Below are 20,643 nucleotides of genomic sequence, written 5' to 3' on the forward strand. Positions count from 1 at the left end.
ACTCCACGTGCTGGGCGTGCGGAAGGAAACGCCGGCTCTGGTGTGCTGGCCTAGCCCCTTCGCGCGTCAGGCAGCCATCGAGTGTTTTCCGGGCTCGGCGGGCGGAAGGGTTTTGGGGACGGGGCTGTGAGATTCCCGCCGCCGCCGGAGCGCGGGCTCGTGTCAGGGACCCGGCGCGAGCGCGCGGGAGGTGCCGCCGGGAGCGGCCGCCAGGGGGCGCGCTGCCGCCGAGCTGACAGGGGAGCGGCTCAGCCCGGTACCGGCGGGACGGGCGGCGGGCACCGGCTTTGCTGTGAGAAACGGCGCTCTCGGCTCAGCCAGCGCTCGGAGACCGGCACGGGAGAGCCGCCGTCAGCTCCCGGCGCCGGCCCACTCGGCGGCGGCCCGACCGGCCCTGAGGAAAAGGTGTGTCCGGGCGGCGGCGGCTGAGGCGGGCCGGGCCGCGGGGGAGAGAAACGCCGCTGCCCTGAGGGGAGGCGCAGCCCCGCCTTGTGGCGAGGCCTCCCGGGGCAGAGTAGACCGCTGCGGACTGTTACAAAACCAGGCCTTCTCCATTGGTTTAGGGAGAGGAATTTGCACAGACTGAAAGCTGGGAAGAGAATGGAAGCCCCGGTACCTAACCCTGCTGCGGCTCGGTTTGGGCAGGTGGCTGGTGTCTTCTCTGAAAACCTCTGTGGCTGTGCCAGCTGGGTAAGAGTTACCATGTTCACTGCATCACTGGCCAAGACCTCCTGGATCCTGTGAGGGGGAAGTATTCTGCTCATGGGGCACATAAAGAAGTAAGTCGGAAAAGTTCAGCCATTGCTGTTGAGCACTAGTTGGCAGAGAGAAAGAGCAGCACCTCAGTCAACTCTCTACTCACTTGCACTCTCTTCACAGTGATTTGTTTTCTTCCCTCTGATCCTGTCATTTTCCTAACAACTTCTTTCATTGTATTTTCTAAAACCAGACTCTGTCTCCTCTTCCAATTCAGTCTGATGTGTGAATCGCCTGGCTGTGGTATAAAGTCACTGAGAGGACAAAGATCTTGATTCATCTTCCTTGGAGACACATCCTTCACCCCTCAGCTTTGACCTCGTGTCTGAAAGCTTGTCAGTTCAGGATTAATTGTAAGCATGAATTGATTCTATGTTGGAAATTAACCTTGAGTTACTAATTGGGCTCCATTCCAAACAATTCTTTTAATTTGGAATGAACCAACCAATGTGTGCTGTGGTCCCATCAGGTGACAGCTAAAAAGGAGCAGAGACACATCTTAAGTACTGTAGGGCTGACCTGATAGGAGAGCTCACTCTTACGACAACCACCCAAAACAGGATTAATGGCAGATTTAATTATTTCCCCAGCTATAACCAAAAATTAGAGCCAGCTGCAACCAATAGAGCTGCTGGGGCAGAAGAGAGTAGCAGGTAGAAAGTCTAGAGTCGACTTTTTTCAGTGCTAGACTTGAAAAAGTTCTAACATGAGGAATAGAGAGGGTCAGGAGAATAGTCTTTCAACACAGGCTAGAAATCAGAGAAGAGATTGGGCCTTATTTTTTCCCACTGTTCCTTCTCTTTAGGAGGGAATGTATCCATGAATCAGGGAGAAGCCAAAAGGCAGCACATACAGTCTAATTCATGTTGATCTTAAAAGGTGAACTCCTCCCAGCCACAGGGAGTATCACTGATACCAAAAGAGCCCTTTGCCACTATTACCTTTTGGACACAGTTTAAACCCCAATCTCATGCCATCTGTGGTCCTTAAAGATTTTTTTTCATCTTCATGAGTCTGAAGGGGTTAATCTGACTGGTCCCAACTTTGTGCGTGCTATCTAACTTCTTGCTCGGGTTGTGTTTGGCTGCAGTGTTTTTGGCTTCCGATCCAAAATACTGCATTTTGCTTCAGAAGTTGCCTTCCAGGGCTGGCTGGCTGGCTGAGCTCTGGTACAGTAATCAAGCTGGGTAGGTTGCTCCATTTAGTTCCAATTGTGAGAGCTGGGCAGTTTTGTAAAAGCCCTTTGGGGCTACTTTGGGTGGGAAAAAGACCCATGAACAAACTGTTTTGATTTGCTACAGGAGGCTTAGCTAACAGATGTTGGCTGGGTCCCTACTTTGAGGGCTTTTTATTGCATATTCATGAGTTGACCTTTCAGCCACTTCCAATGCAGGAAGGATGTGTATCTACATTTTGTTTGCAGTATTAGGAATATAAAAGGTTGCCTACATGGCTGAATGTGAAAATGGATTGGGGTTTATTATCTCAGGTTCTTTCTAAGTTTCTTCTGAAACCCTTCTGTGTTCTGTCCGCATCTGCTCTGTGGTGGCCCGCAGTTCCCTAGTTTCTCTAGCAATTACTGTTTTCCAAGGTAGAGTCACCAGGGTATGCAGTGGGGAGGAATGACAGTCTAAATTAAGAGGCTCTCACAGACTGGGAAGATGATAATTTGTCTGTAACAAAACTCCTCATTAGAATACTGTTAATTTCCTTTCTGTGACAATTATAGCACAGCACTAGCTCATATGTGCAATGTGCAGAAATGAAAAAAACCTATCATTGCCACTAGTGAAAAACATTCCTTAGAGGAGAAAAATGAACTTGTAATTTTGCAGCAGTTTTCCAGTTTAGTGGGAGTCTGGTGTTCAGGTAAGGTTTTGGGGGTTCTCCCTGTTGTTTACTGCATTTATGTTTGACTTCATGTTAGCATTTTCCTGGTAGCATCTGGAATGAGGCGATACAGAGCTCTTGTCATGGTAGTCCCCAATTGTGTGGAACCTGTTACCCCTGAAATTCAGCTCATTTATTCTCTCTTTACTTTATAAACTTGCCTCCCTCCTCCTTACAGACATCTTTAAATGATTGCTATTTCTTTCTGTTGGCATAGCATCTTTTTGCTTATCCATCTGTTTTGAAGTTTTGATGAGGTTTAGTTTTTTAATCAAAAAGAGATTGTTTTTATAATAGCTGTTTAGTGCCTGGAATATTTTGGCAGGGATGGTGTTGTGTGAGTAAAGAGGGTTAGTGCTTCTCAAGAGTGCTGGATTTAGTAGCCTGTTCTTAGGCTTTGGGAGAGCAGACTGGGCAGGCTCTAGACAAGCGAGAAGTGAATGCTGTGCTCAAGGAATCACCTTCAAACCTGAAGAAGGCCTGCTCTGTTTAACTGATGATGATAGTGTTGATCGTTAAGGGGAGAGAAGCCCTCTTGTTCATCAGTTACACTTGAGACCCCTGAAGAGCTTTTACTTTGTTGTCATTTTCCTACCTGAATCCCAAGGTAGAAAAGTTCTGCTCTTCAGGTCCAAAGGTCCGGGGTTTACTTCTTGAACTTGGTTTAAAAGCTAAAATCTTCAAGTACTGGAAGGGACATTTCTTTAAAAAATATCTTTTGGCTAGGATTGTGATCAGCTGGGCTTAGAACCATGAACAGAGGCAAGTTTTTTTACCTTCGCACTCCTTGGAGATAACAGATTCCTTTCTAATGTTTGTTCAGGATGGGGCAGCTGGGCCATACTACAGGATAAGGTTATCATCTTAACTCTTTCATTTGTTCCCCATTATGGATCCTTTGCAGGATTGAGTTCTCCTGTTGTTCTTTCCAAGGAGTCAGATCAGGTAACAGGGGAGATCATTCCCTTTACTTGACCTTGCTCAGCTGTGTGAGGTATTTTAGCCCTTGGCCCTGACCTTAAATTAGTGCCAGCCAGGCGGGATGCCAAGATGTGGAAGCCTGCTGTTCCTTGGTGGCTGTAGGTAGGTGTAGCTCATGTGGGCATATGGAAAGAGCTTGGCACAGTTTCCCTTTTCCTGCAGAAAAATCTTTTAGTAACTAAGAAGCTAGAACCCAGTGGTTAAGAGCATGGACCTGTGTGGTTTCCCATCACTGTGGGGGACAAATTTGATCCAGGACAAAAGTAATATGCAGTATGGAGTTTCTGAAAGCTGTGGATGGGAGAGACAATCTTCTGTCTGCTGGATGGAAGATCCTGTTCCTATTCCAGAGGTATTCTGACTAGATTTTTTTTTTTTTGCTTTTTCTTTGTTGTTTTTTAAACAAACTTGTAAAGAAAAGAGGGACTTCTGGCTTGGCTCTGTCTTTGGGGCTCTTGCATCAAGAAATGTGGCCTGCGGTGCTGGACCCTCTCTGCTGACTCTGGGCTCCGTCTGGCTTTGGCTGTCGGTGCAGCAGAAGGCAGAGGCGCTGGCACATGCGGATCAGCCTGGCTCCGCTTGCCCTTCCCCCTTGCCAACCTGCTATTTCTGTACTTGATTGGAAGAAGCGAAAACTGCTGGATTTTTGCCTTCAGTTGAGGCATTCCTCAAGTTCCTAATCCAGGCTCCAGATGGTTAAGGTACCTATCTTAACATATAGGTACGAGTAATTACGGTAAAAAATGTAAAACCCCGCACCAGCCCCTAACTGGGAGACCCTCGGTGACGGCGCCGTTAGCTCCAGACAGCCCGTACGACCCGGCACGGTTTGCCACCTGCCCGCCCTGGCTCAGCGAGGTCAGGGGCCTCAGGAGCGCAACGGCAGGCACCCGGGAGCGGGATCGGCGGGGGGAGAGGGCGGGAAGAAAGGGCTAAGACACCCCCCGGCTCCCCTCGGCCGGGCCCTGCCGCGGGGGCCTCGGTGGCTCGCTCCGGGGGAAAGCGGTGCCCGGGCGGGCACGGGAGCGACCCGGGGCTTCCCTCTCACCCCTCCGCCTCCTCGGACGCGCTGCAGCTCCGGGCTCTGCGTCCGAGACCCCCCGACCCCCCCCCCGGGCAGCGCCGGGAAGGGCAGGCGGCCCCCCCACCCCCCCCCGGCGGGCCGGCATGGCTCGGGGGAGGCGCCGGCCGTGCCCGGGGCTGGGGCTGGGGGCACCGCCCGGCCGCAGGGGCGGGCAGCGGGAGGCGGCGAGTTGGCCGCGGCGGCGCGGGGAGGGGTCACCTGCCCCGTCCGGAGCCGCCGCCGCCGGGATGCCGCCCGCCAGCGCTGCCCGCGCTAATTGGATGTTCCCTGGATGGAGGATTTCCTCCCCTCCCGGCTGCGGGAGTCATGAAGGCAGGCTCGGCTGCGCTTGAAAGTTTGCCAAGCAGCAGCTAGGTTTAATTTCTTTAAGGATCTGGAGAGAAGGGAGGGGGGGGGGGCGGGGGCTGGGGCTGGAGGGGGACCGTTTCCAAGCATGGGAGACAGGCTGCCGGAGCCTCACGCCAGCTCTTCCCCTGCTGTGGCTGCCAGCTCAGAGGCGGAAGAAATCGAGGTGCTGGACTCCGAGGATGTCCTACCTATGGCCGCAGAGGATGTAAGTTTCCTTTGCTCGGTGTCTTCCCCCCCCCCTTTCCCCCGGGCCAGGTTAATCGGCTCAGGCTATTTATAGGCGAAGTCCGGGATGGGGGGAGGCAGGGGGCTGGTGACCCTCCGGGGCGAGGGAAAGCCGCCGCTCTGCGCGCCCCTCGCCGCCGGGTGTCTGCGGGCTCCGGCAGCCGCCGGGCTGTCTCCGTGCCCGGGGTCGCAGTTCGTTTCTCCTCCCTGCCCCGGCCCGGGAAGCCCCGGCGGCGGCGGGTCCGCTCTGTGTCGGCGTCCGGGGCCGCGCCGCCGGGGAGATGCTGGCTCACGGCGAGCTGCGGCCGGCGGGGCAGCGGCAGCGGGGCTGCGCACAGAGGCGTCTCTAGAGGCTGGAGAGGGGCTGACGCCTTGGCTTGAGGGGCTCCCAGGGGACAGAGAGCATTTCCAGGGTCCCAGCCGCTCGGAGGGTGACAGATGTTTCTTCCAGCCCCCGAGAAACAAACAGCCGAGGAAGTTTTTTCCCCGGCTCGGCAGGGCTGATAGCTTCTCTCCACCCTCTGAGCTTTGACTGGACCTAAGGGTGGGATAACTTGGCACCGGGTCTCTGCCTCTGCTCATACAGCCCAGAAGGACACCAAGTGGTCCTGCGTGCTCTGAATCTGCTCCTGCCAGGCTGAGCAGCCAAGCCTGCAGAGCTGAGGCGGTAGTTCTGCAGCTGCCGGTGCCGGAGGCAGGAGCTCGCTGTGCACCTGTCTGGGAGGGAGCGACCGGGAGCAGATCCTGCTGCATCCCAGGACTGCTCGCAGCCTTCCTTCCTTCCCAGCAAACTCTGCTGGGATGAGAACTGTGCAAAGTGTCTGCTCAGTCTGCAGAGGTAAGTGCAGGGTCTGTCCCTGCCTGTGGAGGCATGAAGCAGTGATATGAAACGTCTTGCTGAAGCTGGCTCTGTCTTGGGTCTTGCACCGATATGAAAGGGACACTTGTGAACTTAAGCCTCCAGCAATGGCGCATCCCCTTTCCCCTCTACTTTTATGGCACTGCTGGAGGAACCTGTCTGGGGCTGCTTAGGGGCAGTGCCTGCTCCTCGTCCTCCAGCCCTTCCTTCGGAATCACCTAGAATTCGGTTGCTGTTGGATTTTCCTCCCAGAGGGTAGCGGAGGAAGTGCAGCTGCCCGGTAGAGCTGCATTCCCCAGGCTGTACTCCTGAGCACTGTACAGTCAGGAGGGTACGTGTCATGCAGTTTGACCTCTGCTACAACACTGCCAGACGGTCTGAAGAGGAGCATGCCTGACCCAGGGGCAGAAAGGGTGTAGCTTTCACTTGGAAAGGGTGGCTTTCCTGGAGCTTTCACAGGCCAGGTTTCCAAAGCCCAGTGCTTGCCTACCTCAGACTTTGACCTTTTCTTCACTAACAAATTTTGTGCTTGTCTGGATGGTCTACAAGAAAGGTTTCCTGTTGTGGTACACACGGGCCCCTTGGAGTCACTCCAGTCCCTACACGAATGCTGCTGTTAGCAATTCAATCCTGCCAGGGGCCCAGGAGGTGCTGAAGTGCTGAGTGCCTGGCAGGATTGGGCTCCTGAGACAGGAGAGAGACCATGAGCTTTCCCTGATGAAATCTAGATTCTCATCCCAGTTCCGCTACTGTCTTGCTGCTTGACCTTGAGGTAGGACACCTTGGGTTGGATCCAGCTTGCAGTGTCTTGCTGTTACTTACGCTGGGATCTGCATTGTTATTTGACTCTGGTACTTTGTTTTCTGCAATCAACAAAATGGAGCTAGAGCTTGCAGTTGCATTGGTTATGGGAAGCTGCTGAGACCTGGCAATAGATGATGTGACAGAAGCCTGAGGTATCGTATGTCATCTGCAACTCAGAAGAGTAGGAAGTGGTGTAAATGCCCCCCTCCTCCTCGGCCAAGATTTCCTGCTGAAACAAGCAGGCTACAGAGCATCATCTCTGAAAATTCAAACTGTTCTGTGCTAGGAGCATGCCCCCCTGAGACCTAACTGGGCGTTGATTTTCTGTTGTTATTATTACATTTCAAAGCTTGATGTAAGCTCTCTGGCTTGGCCAGCAAGAACTGACACAAAGGTCAGTTCTTTGTGTATTATTAATCACAAAAATATTACGTAGTGGAGGTTTGGCTGTCACAGCCTTGACAGCGTAGAACAGCTCAGCTGTGATGTCATTACAGCTCTTGGAGCAGAGTTCCACAAAGCCAGGATTCAGGCAGTCCCAAAATGTTCTGTTTAAAGTGCTGGGCTGATTTATGATGATAAATGGGAGTTTATAAATGGATAGAGGCATGGGGAGAAGGGGAGCCAGCAATTTAACTGATTAAATGGAATTCAGTGGCCTGATATCCCACTGTCTCTCCAGTCAATTCTGCTTTAGATCTGCCTACCATGTGAAAGGAAATGTTCTTCCAGGACTGGATAAGACTCACCAAAGCTCTGCTTTGCATATAGCGCAGTGAGGAGATTTGCTTCCATGAGTCTGGTGTTGGGTTTTTTTTTTACTCATTTTGCTTTTATGGTAAGGTGAATGAGGCAGAAACAAAGTGTTGTGCTGAACAGCCCTTCAGACAGGAGAGCTGGAAATGTGCAAGGTTTTTCCTGGGGACCCCAAGCCAGTGGTTATCCCACTGTTGCCCCATGGAAGTTGCTCTCCTCAGTTGGCCCCCAAATCCAGGAGAGATGAGAGGGCACCTTAAGCAATTCATTAGGAATTTCCTCTGTTCCGTGGGACAGTGAGGCAGCAAGCCTGGGTCAGGGAGGTGACTTGAAGTCGGTTGGTCTTTCTACAAAGCATAAATCTGAGCCAGTCACCAGCTTGGTTTTTTGTTCCCAAGTGACAAGGACTTGGGGAGTGTTAACATGGTCATCAGTGTTGAAGTGGAGCTTCCTCCTATACAGAGCTTTTAAGGTAGATTTGCTAGAACAAAAGTTGTGGGGTAAATCCTTGTAAAGGGCTCTCTCCAGCATTCCACCTTCTCAGCTTGTTTGAGAGGAATTACCTGTTTTCCAGATGCAGACATGTGAGGCTCAAAGAACTGATGGGTTATCAAAGACATTGCTGCAATTCACTGCCAGAGATAGGAGCAGGCAGCAGACAAGGCTCTGACAACCTGGCAAGGTGGTCTATGGGCCAGTGTTGGGCCACAGGATCTCAGAAAGTGATCTGAAAAAACATTGCTAATTCCTCCTTCCCCTCAGTTTACACCAAGATGTTTTGATCCCTGTGAGTAAAAAAGCTTTTTATTCCTTGCTTGCCTGCAAGTAGATAAAAGCAGGAGAAGACAGAATTAACACATGAATGTTCTGAATTCATCCTAATTTGGATTTGTAAATGAAAACTGTCCTCCCTGTGGTTGGTAGATTCCCCCTGCCTCCTCCCCCGGAAGGGTAGGTGATTCTGGGATGAAGAAGGATGTTGTAAATGGCACTAAATCATTTGGTTATTTCTCTATTAGAATATACTTCTACAGTTTACTGAATGTTAATGTCGTTGCTCTTATACCTTCTTTTTCTTCTTTTTCCTCCCTTATGCATTGCCTCTCAGCACTGGAAAGCCCTATTTGATCAGGTATGTGAACAACTGATATATTGTCTCTGTCTTGTGAGCAAAGAGTCTAACCTCCAGTTAATTTCCTCTGTACTAGATTTTCCCTGTGTTTAAAATATAGCCTAGGAGTAATGTGCTCCATGCTCCCAGTTCCCAGGATGCTGGTGTGCAAGTTATAATTAGCACTACTGCTTTGGGCCTTTCTCTCAATCCCTCTTCAGAGTAGCCGGGGACAGGAGCGGGCCCAGCCTGGCCATCCCTGCTAGCACGGGGGCTCAGCCGAGGTGCTGCAGCAGGTGCTCTGTTTGCTGCCAGTTGTGCTATCCTTGCTCTGTGGATTAAAGGATCCTCTACTCTTTGAGGCTGGCAAACTAGGACCTGTAAAACCAGCACTGTAGTATTTGAAATGGCTCCCCAGCTGCTAAAGTGACTTCTGTGGGGTTACATTCTCCAGGGGAGGACCTGCTGCTTTTAACTTTAACACAATTAGCAAAGTATCTGCTTCTAAACCAAAAACTATGGTTGTATCGGGTAAATGCCTAGGGTCAGATCTGTACCTGGCTGAAATCAGCACGGCTCTGTAGAGCTCTGAGTTATAGCTGCTGAGAATTTGGGTTGTGGATTCTAGTTTGTAAATTATGCTTTTAGCTGCTCTAACTGATGTGTTTGCTTTGTGGTATTCCTTCCATCTGCCAGGTTGAAATGTGAAGCAGCTATAAACTGAAGGATTTTTCTAGGGTTGACTTGCTTCTAAACTGCAGCACTCTCTTGATGTCGTAAACTTTTATGCTGTTGTGTGTGCGTGTAAATGTCACCTTCTGTAAGGGAGCTTACTCTGATGCTGGCATCCTCCCGGCAGTACTAAAGTTCGGGTGGGATTTCGTCCCTGCTTTATGAGGCGATAATCTTGCTTCTGCGTCTGGCTGAACTGCAAAGCCAAAAGCTGTGGTGCAGTCTCTGTGAAAGGATGTCCTTGGTACCCTGGGGGTCCTGTTATCATTCAGCTAATAACTGGACTGCCTGTTCTGATGAGTGCTCATTTATACCCAGTTAGCCATGACCGACTGCTAATCCACGTGTCTGGACTGCAGTACGTTTGTTGTTGTACAGTCAAGCAAGCTGGCAGTTAGGAATTAATTACTATAATTGTTGATCACACCTAAATTGTGTGGTGTATTTGAATTTGCTGGGGCTCGTAGGGTATGCTGCCACTCAAAAGGTGGATGCAAGATAAATTGCTTGTGGTCTGGGCTGAGTGTTTGTTTCAGCCACTTTGAATTCTCCCCCGTCTCTAACAGTGGCCTTAATTTAGAGTCTGATTCTACAAGCGTGCTTTGAAGTCATTGAGTCCTTGTGGGATGGGGCTCTTGGCTGGTAGCTACCTTGGGCTCAAAGAGAGGAATTTGTAATTTCCCACTGGACTTGCTTGAATAGTAGATAAGGTTTTTTCCTTCTTTTTTTTTCTTTTTAAGGGAGGGGGAAGTTTGACTGTTGGATTTACAGAACATTACCCCAGTAACAAGGGAATGGACTGTAAAGGCAGACCTTCAGTAATTAGCTATGTTTCAATTAGGCCTGCAGCTGAAATTTAAACCTTGGCTGCAAGGCTTTATTATCAAAGAGAATGCAACCTGTGACAACTAGTCGTAAGTCCTGAATAAATCAATAATGTCCTTGTTGCCTGTGGGCAAAGCCAAGGAGCTGACGTCTTCCTTGAGTGTTATATCAGCAATGCAATGCAATTAGCCCTGCAGTGAATTGCAAGATGCTGTTTGTCATGGAACAAGGTTGCTATTCCCAGCAGCTCTGTGCTGGTAGGAGAGAGGAGGGTTTTGTTTAGCTCTGATTGGCATCCATGTGAAACATGAGGACAGTTTTCATAACTAGAGAAAGCCTGTGTGTTGAAACTCAGAACAGTTGCAGCTCTCCCTTGGAGATGCAACCTGGCCTTATGTGTACTTGGACTGGAAATGGGTGGGTGGCCGAGGATTCACGTGCCCTGTGCATTTGTGACTCACGGGCTGCGACTCAAGTTCGGTAGTCACCTTCTCACCTGAGACACGTGGGCCTCTGTGTTTGCGGCTTCCCGGGAGAGCAGCAAGAGAAGGCTCTGGAGAAGGTGTTAGAGCAGTTCGGAATTCACAGGCTGGGAGTCTGCAAGTCTCTTGTTTTTGTGGTGATGGAATGACGGTGAACAGTGCGAGGGAGGGGTCAGCACTTCCCCCCGCCTTGCCTTTGAGGGGGGAAAGAAATTATTATTAATCCTTTTTTTTTTTTTTGGTGGGGAGATATTTTTTAAAATACTTTTATTTAGATTTACTGACAAAAAAGCAGGATTTTCTTTAGACATACAGAATTAAAGGGTTTGGTTTTTTTATGATCCCCCTCAACATCTTAAATTAAAAATTCAAAACTTCTTGATGAAAATTGCAGCTCAGCCATAATGCAGTGCTTTTTGCTTGTTTATTTTGGGGGAGAGGAATGACTGACAATGCTTTCTGGAGGAATTTTTTATTTGTTTTGATCCAGCTCTCAACTATCACCCTGGGAACTGACAGTGACTCAAGCCAGTATCTCCAGCCACTTGCAGATTGCTTCTTTTTAAGAAGTAAAGAACTTAGATTTGGCAAAAAGGCAGATCTAGAACTGCTTCCTAGGCTTTGAGGTTCAAAGAAGCCCCTCCCAGGGCAAAATCCTGGCTACACTGAAGCAAGTGCCGAAATTCCTCCTGCGTTTAGTGGGGTCAGCACTTCACCCAAGAGTTTGGGAGCAGGTAGAATTGCAGCTTTTCAGTGCTGCAGTTACAGTACTGCTGCTGCTTCATACTGTGCTTACGAGATGTGGTTTTTATTACGAGGCCATGGCCCTCGGGCTGCTCTAACTCACTTTTATATGGGAACTTTTATAGGGATTCATACATTTATTTATTGTGCTCATAAACACCCTCCACCCCCACACACACATTAGCTGCGCATCTGCTGCCTTCTGCCGAGCTTGCACTGTCGCTGAGCACTCAACACTGTCTCTGTGTGGAATCCAAGCTCTGAGCAGAGCGCGGCATTGCCTCTCTCCATCCCTCCACAGCCACTTGGGATTTTCTTCATTTGTCCTTCACTGTCTAAAACCCCATTTTTTTTGTTAATCTTCTGGTGAAGTTAAAAATGCAACAATCCCAGAAGCAGGTCCTGACAGTTTCACACTTCCCTGTTAATTGCCTTGCATGCAGACATGAGAACATCTCGATGTCCTTGTTGAAGCCAAGTTGTCTGGTTAGAGTGAGTCTGCAGATGAGTCTCCTGAGGGGGGCTGTTCCTGCTTTGCTGTGTCCTTTCTAGGGCCTTGGGTGCCCTTCTTTGCCTCCATGTCCCCAGTGCCCCTGCTTTAGAGATGACTGCAGCTAATCGGTATTATCCAGCCCTTGGCTGTGCTGGGTGAAAGGGGCTGTCTGGGAGGACGATGTTCATTGTTAGGACAGACCTGCCTTCTGAAGGTGGTTTTTAGCCTTGTTAGATGCCAAGAGCTTGTATCATCTCTGTTTCCCCATCCCTGTGGCTGCTGAGATTTCAAGGATGTATTAACATTATCAGCCCTCATCTTGGAGTTCTCACTTCTTCTCACCCGTACCCTGGTTTGTAGTCATGACAACAAACTTGTTTTAAATAGACACACACAAAATTCTCCAAAAAGACCCTCCTCACTGGCTCAGCACCTTGATCCTATTGCTTGTCAATCCAGGCTGTGTTTTTGTTGCAGCTGCTTTAGAAATCCTGGATTCCTTCCTGAGACTTGTATGTGGGTGTGATGGCAACATATGAACAGAGTTTATGGGGAATGCAGAGAGATGCCAAGTTACCCAGTCTGTGTAGGCAGCTAATGGAAAACTTGAGCTCAGAAACAAGGCTGTAGAGATATCCTGGACCAGACGTGCACTTGCCAGGAGGAGTTCTGTTGCTGACACTACCAGCAGTGGGTGCAGCTTAACCTGCTCTGCCATGGTCTCAAAACCATTAAAATATGGTTGAAAACATGCAGAATTAGCAGCCTTCTTGTATCCAGGTCTGGTTCTTGTACAATTGAAATTGCAAAGCAATCCATAAAATCAGGCCAGCTATTCTCATGGTTGGGGGTAACCAAGACGGGGAATTATTTCTTTTATGTTAACTGTGTCCCTTTTCCCTGGATGGCCTTTAACACAGGCAGGACGAGCCTTTTCCTGCACTGTAAAAGAAATTCCAGTTTGTTTTCTGGGGCACTGTTGAGCTAAACATCACACTTCTCTTTGAAAAGTTTCCCTGATTATTGTTGCTGGCTAACCCCTGCCGGCTGTAGCTGGAAGACGTCGCCAGGCAGGTTGCTCCGAGCTCTGGGCAGTGGTTTGTGCCTGGAGATTTTACCACTTTCTCTGGCAGATTGCTTGTGTCTTACCGCTGGTTTGTGTGGGTCACTGGGAGCAGGAGGAGCAGAAACTGCAAGATGAGGAATAGGAAATGATGGCAGTGAGAGCGGCAGTACAGGCAGGGGGGTTGAGTACAGGATTGTATGCAACCTTCAAGTCCTTGCCTGAATTTTGGAGTATCGCTGCCTTTTTAGAGTAGTGTTTGTCAGGATATATTCCCACATTTAAGTGGAGTGGTGCTGCATAGAGGAGGTTATAGGAACTGGAATTAGGAAATACTAATAGACTTGTTACTTCATCTCTTATCGTGAACTGGAGAACCAGAGGTGCTGGTGGGAAGACTGTCCATGGCGATAACAGATTAGCATCCAGTTCCTAAAATCAGGGTCTGCCTTGTCTGCTATATTAGACACTTCTGTGAGTGTGACAAGAAATTTGCCCCCTTCTCCCCCTCCACCAAGCTGTGCATTGTAAAGAGGAAAGACACTTTAAAAGCTACAAGGGTCTCTTGGCAATGCACAGAGGGGGTTCTGCATCTGCCCCATGCCTTGAAGTCTAATCTCATTTACAGTTGTCAGTGTGGGCTGCTGGAGGAGATGAAAGGCAGAGGACAAGGAGGGAGAATAGATTAGTCTTGAGCAGAGGGCACTGGGAGTGCACCTGCCTCTGCCCCGCTACCTTGAGGAGGGGCGGCAAGAGCAGCTGGGCATGTGTCATCTGCTGCTCTTTGAGGCGCCCAGCCATGGAGCACACGATTAATGACTCAAGGGGCTGGGCTTTTGTGAGCAATAAAGCCCTGGGATTTAGACAGGGCTCTCAGGCCTTTTTTCTGAGCAGCACCATCGCTTTGCATTTCTCGAGTGGCATTTTGGTTGCAGGGAGCTGCTGTCCATGGCCACAATGCTTTCCTTTCTCCTCCCTCCCCAAACTGGGCTGACCTTTGTCATGCAGCATTAACCCTTTGACTCCTCTACTTTGGGTTATGGGGTTGGGAAAAAAAAAAAGAGTCCCTTCAAATTCATTGCCTTGTGGACAGACTTGAAGGGAAGAATGGGCTGGTAAGAGAGGATCTGTTTTTGGTGAAGGAGATTGGTTTTCTGCTGCTGTCTGGATTATCAACCCCTCACTGCCTTCTGCCAGAGGCTCTTTTCAATACGGCAGCCCCTGGGAAAGAGGGGAGGGGAATTTATCCTTCAGTTGAGGAGGGAAACTGAGGCATTGAGCAGCAAATAGATGTCTGAGAGACTATTCTCTCTGCAGGGTAATGTCTTGTCTGTTACCACGCCTGGATTAGCCTGTGTCCATCCCCAGTGTTGTTACAGTGGATGGCAATCTCCCAGCGCTTCAAGGTTTATACCCAGATTTGGCTTTTAGCCATGATGTCCTGGAGTGATGGCTCAGCATGAAAAATCTACCTGGAGGTCATTAATGATCTTGCTGCCTCTTGCAGGATGAACAGCAAAAATTCCCCAAGTTCCTCCTTGATCTTCTAATACCTCTGTACACTGAACACTAGCCAGCCTTTAGGCTGAATGCGGGTCTCTGGGATTGTCTGTGTTTACACCTTCCCTGCAGCGTGAAAGGTTTGTGATCAGGTACCCCATTTTTCCTTTCCCTGGCTATTTGGATGCTCCTCTCCAATCCCACCAGCCTGTACGCAGACTGTTGGCTTTGCCTAGTGCAAAAAGTTGGGAGTAGAAGCAATCGATATGAACCAGACATCAGCAGTGTAGCAAACACAGCACTATTAAGCTTGTGCTGGTAAAAGTAGGCTTCTCCTGAAATGTTCCAAGGAGTCATAACAAACACACCGAAAAGCACATGGAGGCTGAGTCAGTCTTACACAGCTTGTGAGTTACTGGCAGCTTGATGTCTTAGATTTGTAAAAGCCTCAGGAGGCTTCCTACTCATTACACATTTGTGTACCTTCATGTCTGAGCTGCCTAGAAACCTGCACGTTAGAGTGCAGCGTCCGAGAGGGACGGCAAGCTGCATTCAGACCGTTGTCTCTCTGCTGCCTCCTGATCCCAGCTGCAGTGGGAGGCTTTGGTAGCGTACGCTCTGCCGTTTCAGCTGAATGTGCGGGGTGGTTTTTAGGCACATAGATCCTTGCTAACGCATTGTTCTCAAATCCTGTCTTGCACATAGAAAATCACTGAAGCAATAAAAACATTTAAGCCTGCATGTTTGAAAAGAAAGGGGGGGAAAAAGCTGTAAACACAGAGTGGATTGATGCTGTTCTGCAAATCAGCTGGTGCATTGTGCTCTGTGACTGTGTGCTCTGTTATGACAGAGAAGGGGAAGAGATCATCCTGTCTCCAGAGGAACAAACCAGCTGCTTAGAGATTGGAAACAGTTTGGAGATGCTTTCCTACACCATCATCACTTATGCCTGTGACATTTACAGGCCTTTTAAAGTTACTCTCTGCCAGACCTGGAAAGCAAGTGTTTCTCCTCTGCGGTAGGAAGTATGATGTTCCCGTTGCCTTCCGGTATTTGCAGTCAGTGCAAATGTACCGGGGCACGTTTGCAAATTAAATGCAGCAGTGGGCGTGTTTTGAGTTTGGCAGCAGCCAAGGAAGCTGTGATCTCTTTCTGCCTCCTCACTAGGCATTGTACAATGTGTTGGTCTGAAATCAGCTTGGTACCAACACACCATGAGACAAAGTTCCAATGATGGGCTGTTTTCCTGCACTGTTGTACATACAGGCTGTTGAGGAAAGCAGATCTCTGAATGCTCTGGATTTTCATGTGATTCAAACCTCGCAGTGCTTGCCTGTTCAAGCTGTAACACATGGGACAGTCACTTCTTTCCTTTTCCTCTCCCAATCTCCTGAGTGGTGGCATATTCCGCGCCCCCCCCCCCCCCCCCCCCCCCCCATTCAGCTGCTTGTGGTGATGCTGGGAATATCCCATCACCAGAGATGATATGTCTTGGTGAAATGTGTAGTGAAAATCCCGAATGTTGTGATCACATTAAGTCTCTCTTGGACCTTGAATTCCTTCAACTCTGAAACTGAAACCCCAGCACTAGCAAGACACAGAGAATGTATGTATTCTTAGTATATGTTGCTGTTGCTTAGGAACAGCTGTCTCCAGTGACCCTGTATGCTGGTGAGAAGAGTAACAATGTATGAAACTGATGTTAAACAAGCAAGATCAATCTTACCCCTAGGAACTGTTTTTCATGTTCTTTGATACTTGACATACTCTGTAAGTAGCATATACTTTGGAGTTTCCTGACTTGCATGAGGAAAAAATAAATGAAGCTGCTGGAGGCAAAGCTGTTTGTGACTATCATCATACCTTTGGTCTCATGCACTTCTTCAGGGCAGTGTTCCCCAAGAAAGCATCTCTTTGCCTCTGTGATCCTTCACAATTAGGTACCAGTGATGATGGAGATGCTGCTTTGTGTCACATACTTGTTTGTGATGTACAATTGTAGTGGAAGTGCTTGTTGATGGCAGCCTACAGCCAGCAATGTAGCTGTGCTTATCTCTTGACAGAGAAAGGATTACTATTATAAAAGGTGAAAATATGGCAAGTTACACAAAAACTACTGGAGGACTTGATCCTGTGTGCTCTGACTTGGTCTAGCAAAGCACTTGTGTGTGGCAAATTGTCCTGGACCCATCAACTGTATGTTTTTTCTGGGGCTCATACCAGAATGGTGTGTGTCCTAAGGGATTTGAAGAGCAAAGTGGGTTTTTAGGTCTGCCCCTTGGTGCTGAAACAGAGCCAGATGCTTGTTTCCCTCTGCTGCCTTCCTGCCACTCCTCTCACACGTTTACTTACCCTCATGCTGAGAAATAATGGGAAGTGGGCCTTGAGCATCTTTCTTCACTGCAGGCAGTGGCCTCCATGGAAGGATGTTGCTTTTTAGACTTGTTTGCACTGGGGAGGAAAATGAAAGTGTTTATTGTGGTTCCTTCTTCCCTTTGAACTGCTGCCTCTTCCCTCAGCTACTGCCTCTTGGTTGCTAACAGAGGAGTTGCTTTTGCACACAGTCTTGTTATCACTGGATTTATATGTCTGGGTTGTTGTCCTCCCCATCAGCAGGGAAAGCACAAGCATTTTTCCTTCATGTGTCCTCTGACAATAGTATTTGGGTTTTGGAGAAACGTTTATCTTGCATTGATTGGGGCATTTAGTCAGCCCCTTTGGGGGAGACTGCTGTGAAGAGCATGTGAGATGGTCCTGCTGCTGCTATCTTTGGTCTCTGAGCTGTGCCTGGAGACCATGGCTGGAGGAAAAACTTCCTTACAACCTAAATAAAGCATCTGAAGAATCTTTATTGAGCTGCATATTTGCTTTATCACACTTGGACTTGAACTGTTTGGGGAGGTCTTGTGCATATGTGTATGTGTTCAGGATGCTCTTGTGCCTTCAACATGTTAAATATTCTCGTGTTGTCTCCTCTAGACCTCTATGAACTAGAGTGTATGTTGGCTTTTTTAGAGGATTCTCCAGTGTTGGGCATCTCCACCGGAAGTTTTTGCTCTTCCAATGCTTTTCAGTCAGTCTGTATCCCAGAGGCTGTAGTGTACTGGCTTGCTTGTGTGCTCTTCACCTGATGGGTGCCTCCCGCCTGCATTCATTGGCTCTACAGCATGCGGAGAGGCCAAAGCCATGTCTTTTCATGAATGAATGCAATGGCCAGTTTATCTGTCAGGTGTGACAGGACTGGCTTTTGTGGTGGAGAGAGCAGCAGCACAGCTTCATAGTTATATGTGAGAGCTGAAGCTGGCTGGAGTATAAGTGCTGCACAGTCCCCTTCAACAAGACAGATGCATTGGGTGACTTCTCCCAGGGTGGTGATAGCCAAAATGTCTCCCAAAGAATTGTCATATGAGTTTGAAATAGCATCTTCCAACCTTATTCCCTCTGTGGCCCGTGAGCTGAGAGCTGCTGTTGCTGCATTGATTTATGGGATCTTTTAGGGTTGATACTGGTGGTTGAGAAGATCTGGGGCAGAAAGTCATTTGCCAACTGCTGGTTTCTGGCCCTAGTAAACAGTCCTGAAAAGCACAGTGAGAATTTTCTGGAACTGATATTGTTCCAGCTGACTGGAAGCTCCAGGCTGTTATTTGACCATGTGGAGTAATAAAACTGTGAAAACTAATTAACTTTTGGGCCTACTGAAAAACAAACTAGTTCATGCAAAAAATTACTCCACGCTTGCAAGCAGCAGTGACTTTATGGGCTTATAAGCCTGTATTTAATGACCAAGCATGTAGTACAATGCATGAAGTATGTTCCTTTTGCTGACTTCTGAGGCTGAATAGAACATAACAAGCTCTATCGATCACTGAGGATCTGAATACCAGCTTGGGATAATGTTCTCTTTCATCCTTATTAATTATGTAGCTGATGTGTGAGTGGAGGTTTGACAAAAAGCTGCATTGGATGGTTTCTTATAGTCTAAACCAGCCTGAATTCCGTGCACCCAACCTGAGCCAAAGTAGTTTATTCAAAGAAAGATGCTCTCTGCAGAGTGAGTGCTGTAGTCTTTCTGAGGTCATTCTCTGCTCACTGGTCCCCAGCTGAATGAACTCTTTCCCACTGGGAACACCAGAACACCAAGGTGTTTTTCTGTTGTTAGCAGGCAAACAGTCAGCCCTGCTCAGGACCTGCCTCCTGTGATGAGGATGCTCTGTGTGTGCCTGTTGTGATGGCGACATCAGAGAAGGGATGTTTCTGAGTGCCCTGGTATTGTGTTCCTTGCCAGCGACAAGACACGTATTGACATTGTATAGATGATCCAGCCTCTGTCATCCTACACCAATTTGGAGGGAGGGAATGACTGGCCGTTCTTCCCGGTTAATCAGATTACTAAGGTAACCCTCCTTCTGTCCCATCACTCCTGCATTACTCAGCAGCCCTTAATACTAGATGTTTAACTGTCTATATTATTAGAGTCAAAGTTGTGCCTGCCAATTCCTCTTCTCCTTTGCTAGGGTCTGTCAGTTCAGCTGGTGGCAGAGCTTTGCGTAGAGTCTTGGCTCACTGGGACGCATGATGCTGCTTTGCTGTTCTCTTCTGATTGGTAACTCCTCACCCCAAAGAGCAGAGCTGGCCCTTTTGCAGAACGTAGGGTGCTCTGGAGTAAGCTGTGCAGTTGTTTGCTGTGTTTGAGCTGCACAGGCTTGAGCTATGGTTCCTCAGAAAGCTGCAGGCAGCGCATGGCCTGTCCTCTCCCCCTGTTGAGAAGGGAGGGGAGGAAGGTTGAATATTGTACCAGGTCCCTTTGCTCCCCTGCTACATGGCTGTGGAATGGGGGAGCCTGATCTGGAGCTACCTGCTGTGGGAAGAAGGTTGTGTGCTGGTCAGGTCCCCACAGCTGGGTCAAACAGAACATCTCATATCCTGGCAAGATACTTGTCACGATTGCTGATATAGGAGCAGGTATTTGGAATTTGAAAGAGAAACCATCTTAAAGGCAGGAAAACTGTGATATGATGAGATTTCAAAAAATTATTCATTTATTTATTTTAAAGTGTGTCTCCCCCCCCCCCCCTTTTTTTTTTTTCTGATGAATGTGCTTGAATTGTCGTGGTACTCGGTACCAGAGTACCAGCTAGCATGGGTCTATCCCAAGCTTTGGTTTTCTCTGCTAAGCCAAGTATTATTTTAGAGCTATTATTTGACCTAAAATAAGAAGTGTGCATACTCGCTGCTATAGATTTCTGCTTTTTCACGCATCAAATCAAGTCCCTGTGGATTTTCACCTCCCTCCCAGATTTGGCAGACAGTGAAAAAGGGAGCTATTTTTAATCTGAAGTGTTCTGTGTTTCCAGTCCAGAGTATAAAATGTAGTTTTTCTCCTGACAGGTTTCATGGCTGATTGCTATAAAACTCGTAGCCTTTAAAGGAAGGAAAAACTTCCTACAGGAAGGGCAGAAGTTCTGATTTTTGGGGCTATGGATCTTAGTTCCTATGAGAAACTGAAAAGCAGTGGTAATTACTCCTTGGATTAAAGAATTTACTGAGAAGGAGAAACAGTTTAAGTGAAGAGTCTAGCAGAGTCCAGTATGGTAGAGTGGTATCAAGAGACCCAGTTCCCCTCCAGGAGGGGAGATGATGGTCACTGGATTAGGAATCACTTGCCTGAAACAGTATTTCTGGCAACCAAAGAGATTGACGTCACTGCCAGAATGGTGCTTACACACCTCTCATCATCTTGGTGTCACTACATTTCTATCATCCCACTGGAGTCACTGCTCCATCTGTCCTCTTGAGAGGCTGGCATGTATTGTCCAGAAGAGAAGATGAATTTTGGGTCCAAGTGTTCTCCCTGCCCAGAAGACATGGGGATAGAAAAAGTTTCTTCCTCTCCTCACTGTATGTGCTGTCCTGTACCTGAGCCCAGTGTGATGGGTCAGAGGGGAAGTCACCTTCCAGAGCCGGTCCATCCTTCTGTGCTGACTGTCCTG

At 48.6% G+C, this 20,643-nt stretch overlaps 1 protein-coding gene across 1 annotated transcript in view; it reads left to right on the forward strand.

The window, feature by feature from the left end:
- The first annotated feature begins 5,144 nt into the window (after nt 1-5,144).
- The window catches only part of RHBDL3 (rhomboid like 3), a 70,591-nt gene continuing 55,092 nt past the window's right edge, over nt 5,145-20,643 (forward strand). Inside the window, exons 1-2 of the mRNA XM_074888783.1 lie at nt 5,145-5,264; nt 8,812-8,835. Coding sequence (XP_074744884.1) covers nt 5,145-5,264; nt 8,812-8,835 — 144 coding nt within the window. The remainder of the gene's footprint in view (nt 5,265-8,811; nt 8,836-20,643) is intronic.

The sequence above is a fragment of the Strix uralensis genome, chromosome 19 (assembly GCF_047716275.1).
Source record: "Strix uralensis isolate ZFMK-TIS-50842 chromosome 19, bStrUra1, whole genome shotgun sequence".
NCBI lineage: Eukaryota > Metazoa > Chordata > Aves > Strigiformes > Strigidae > Strix > Strix uralensis.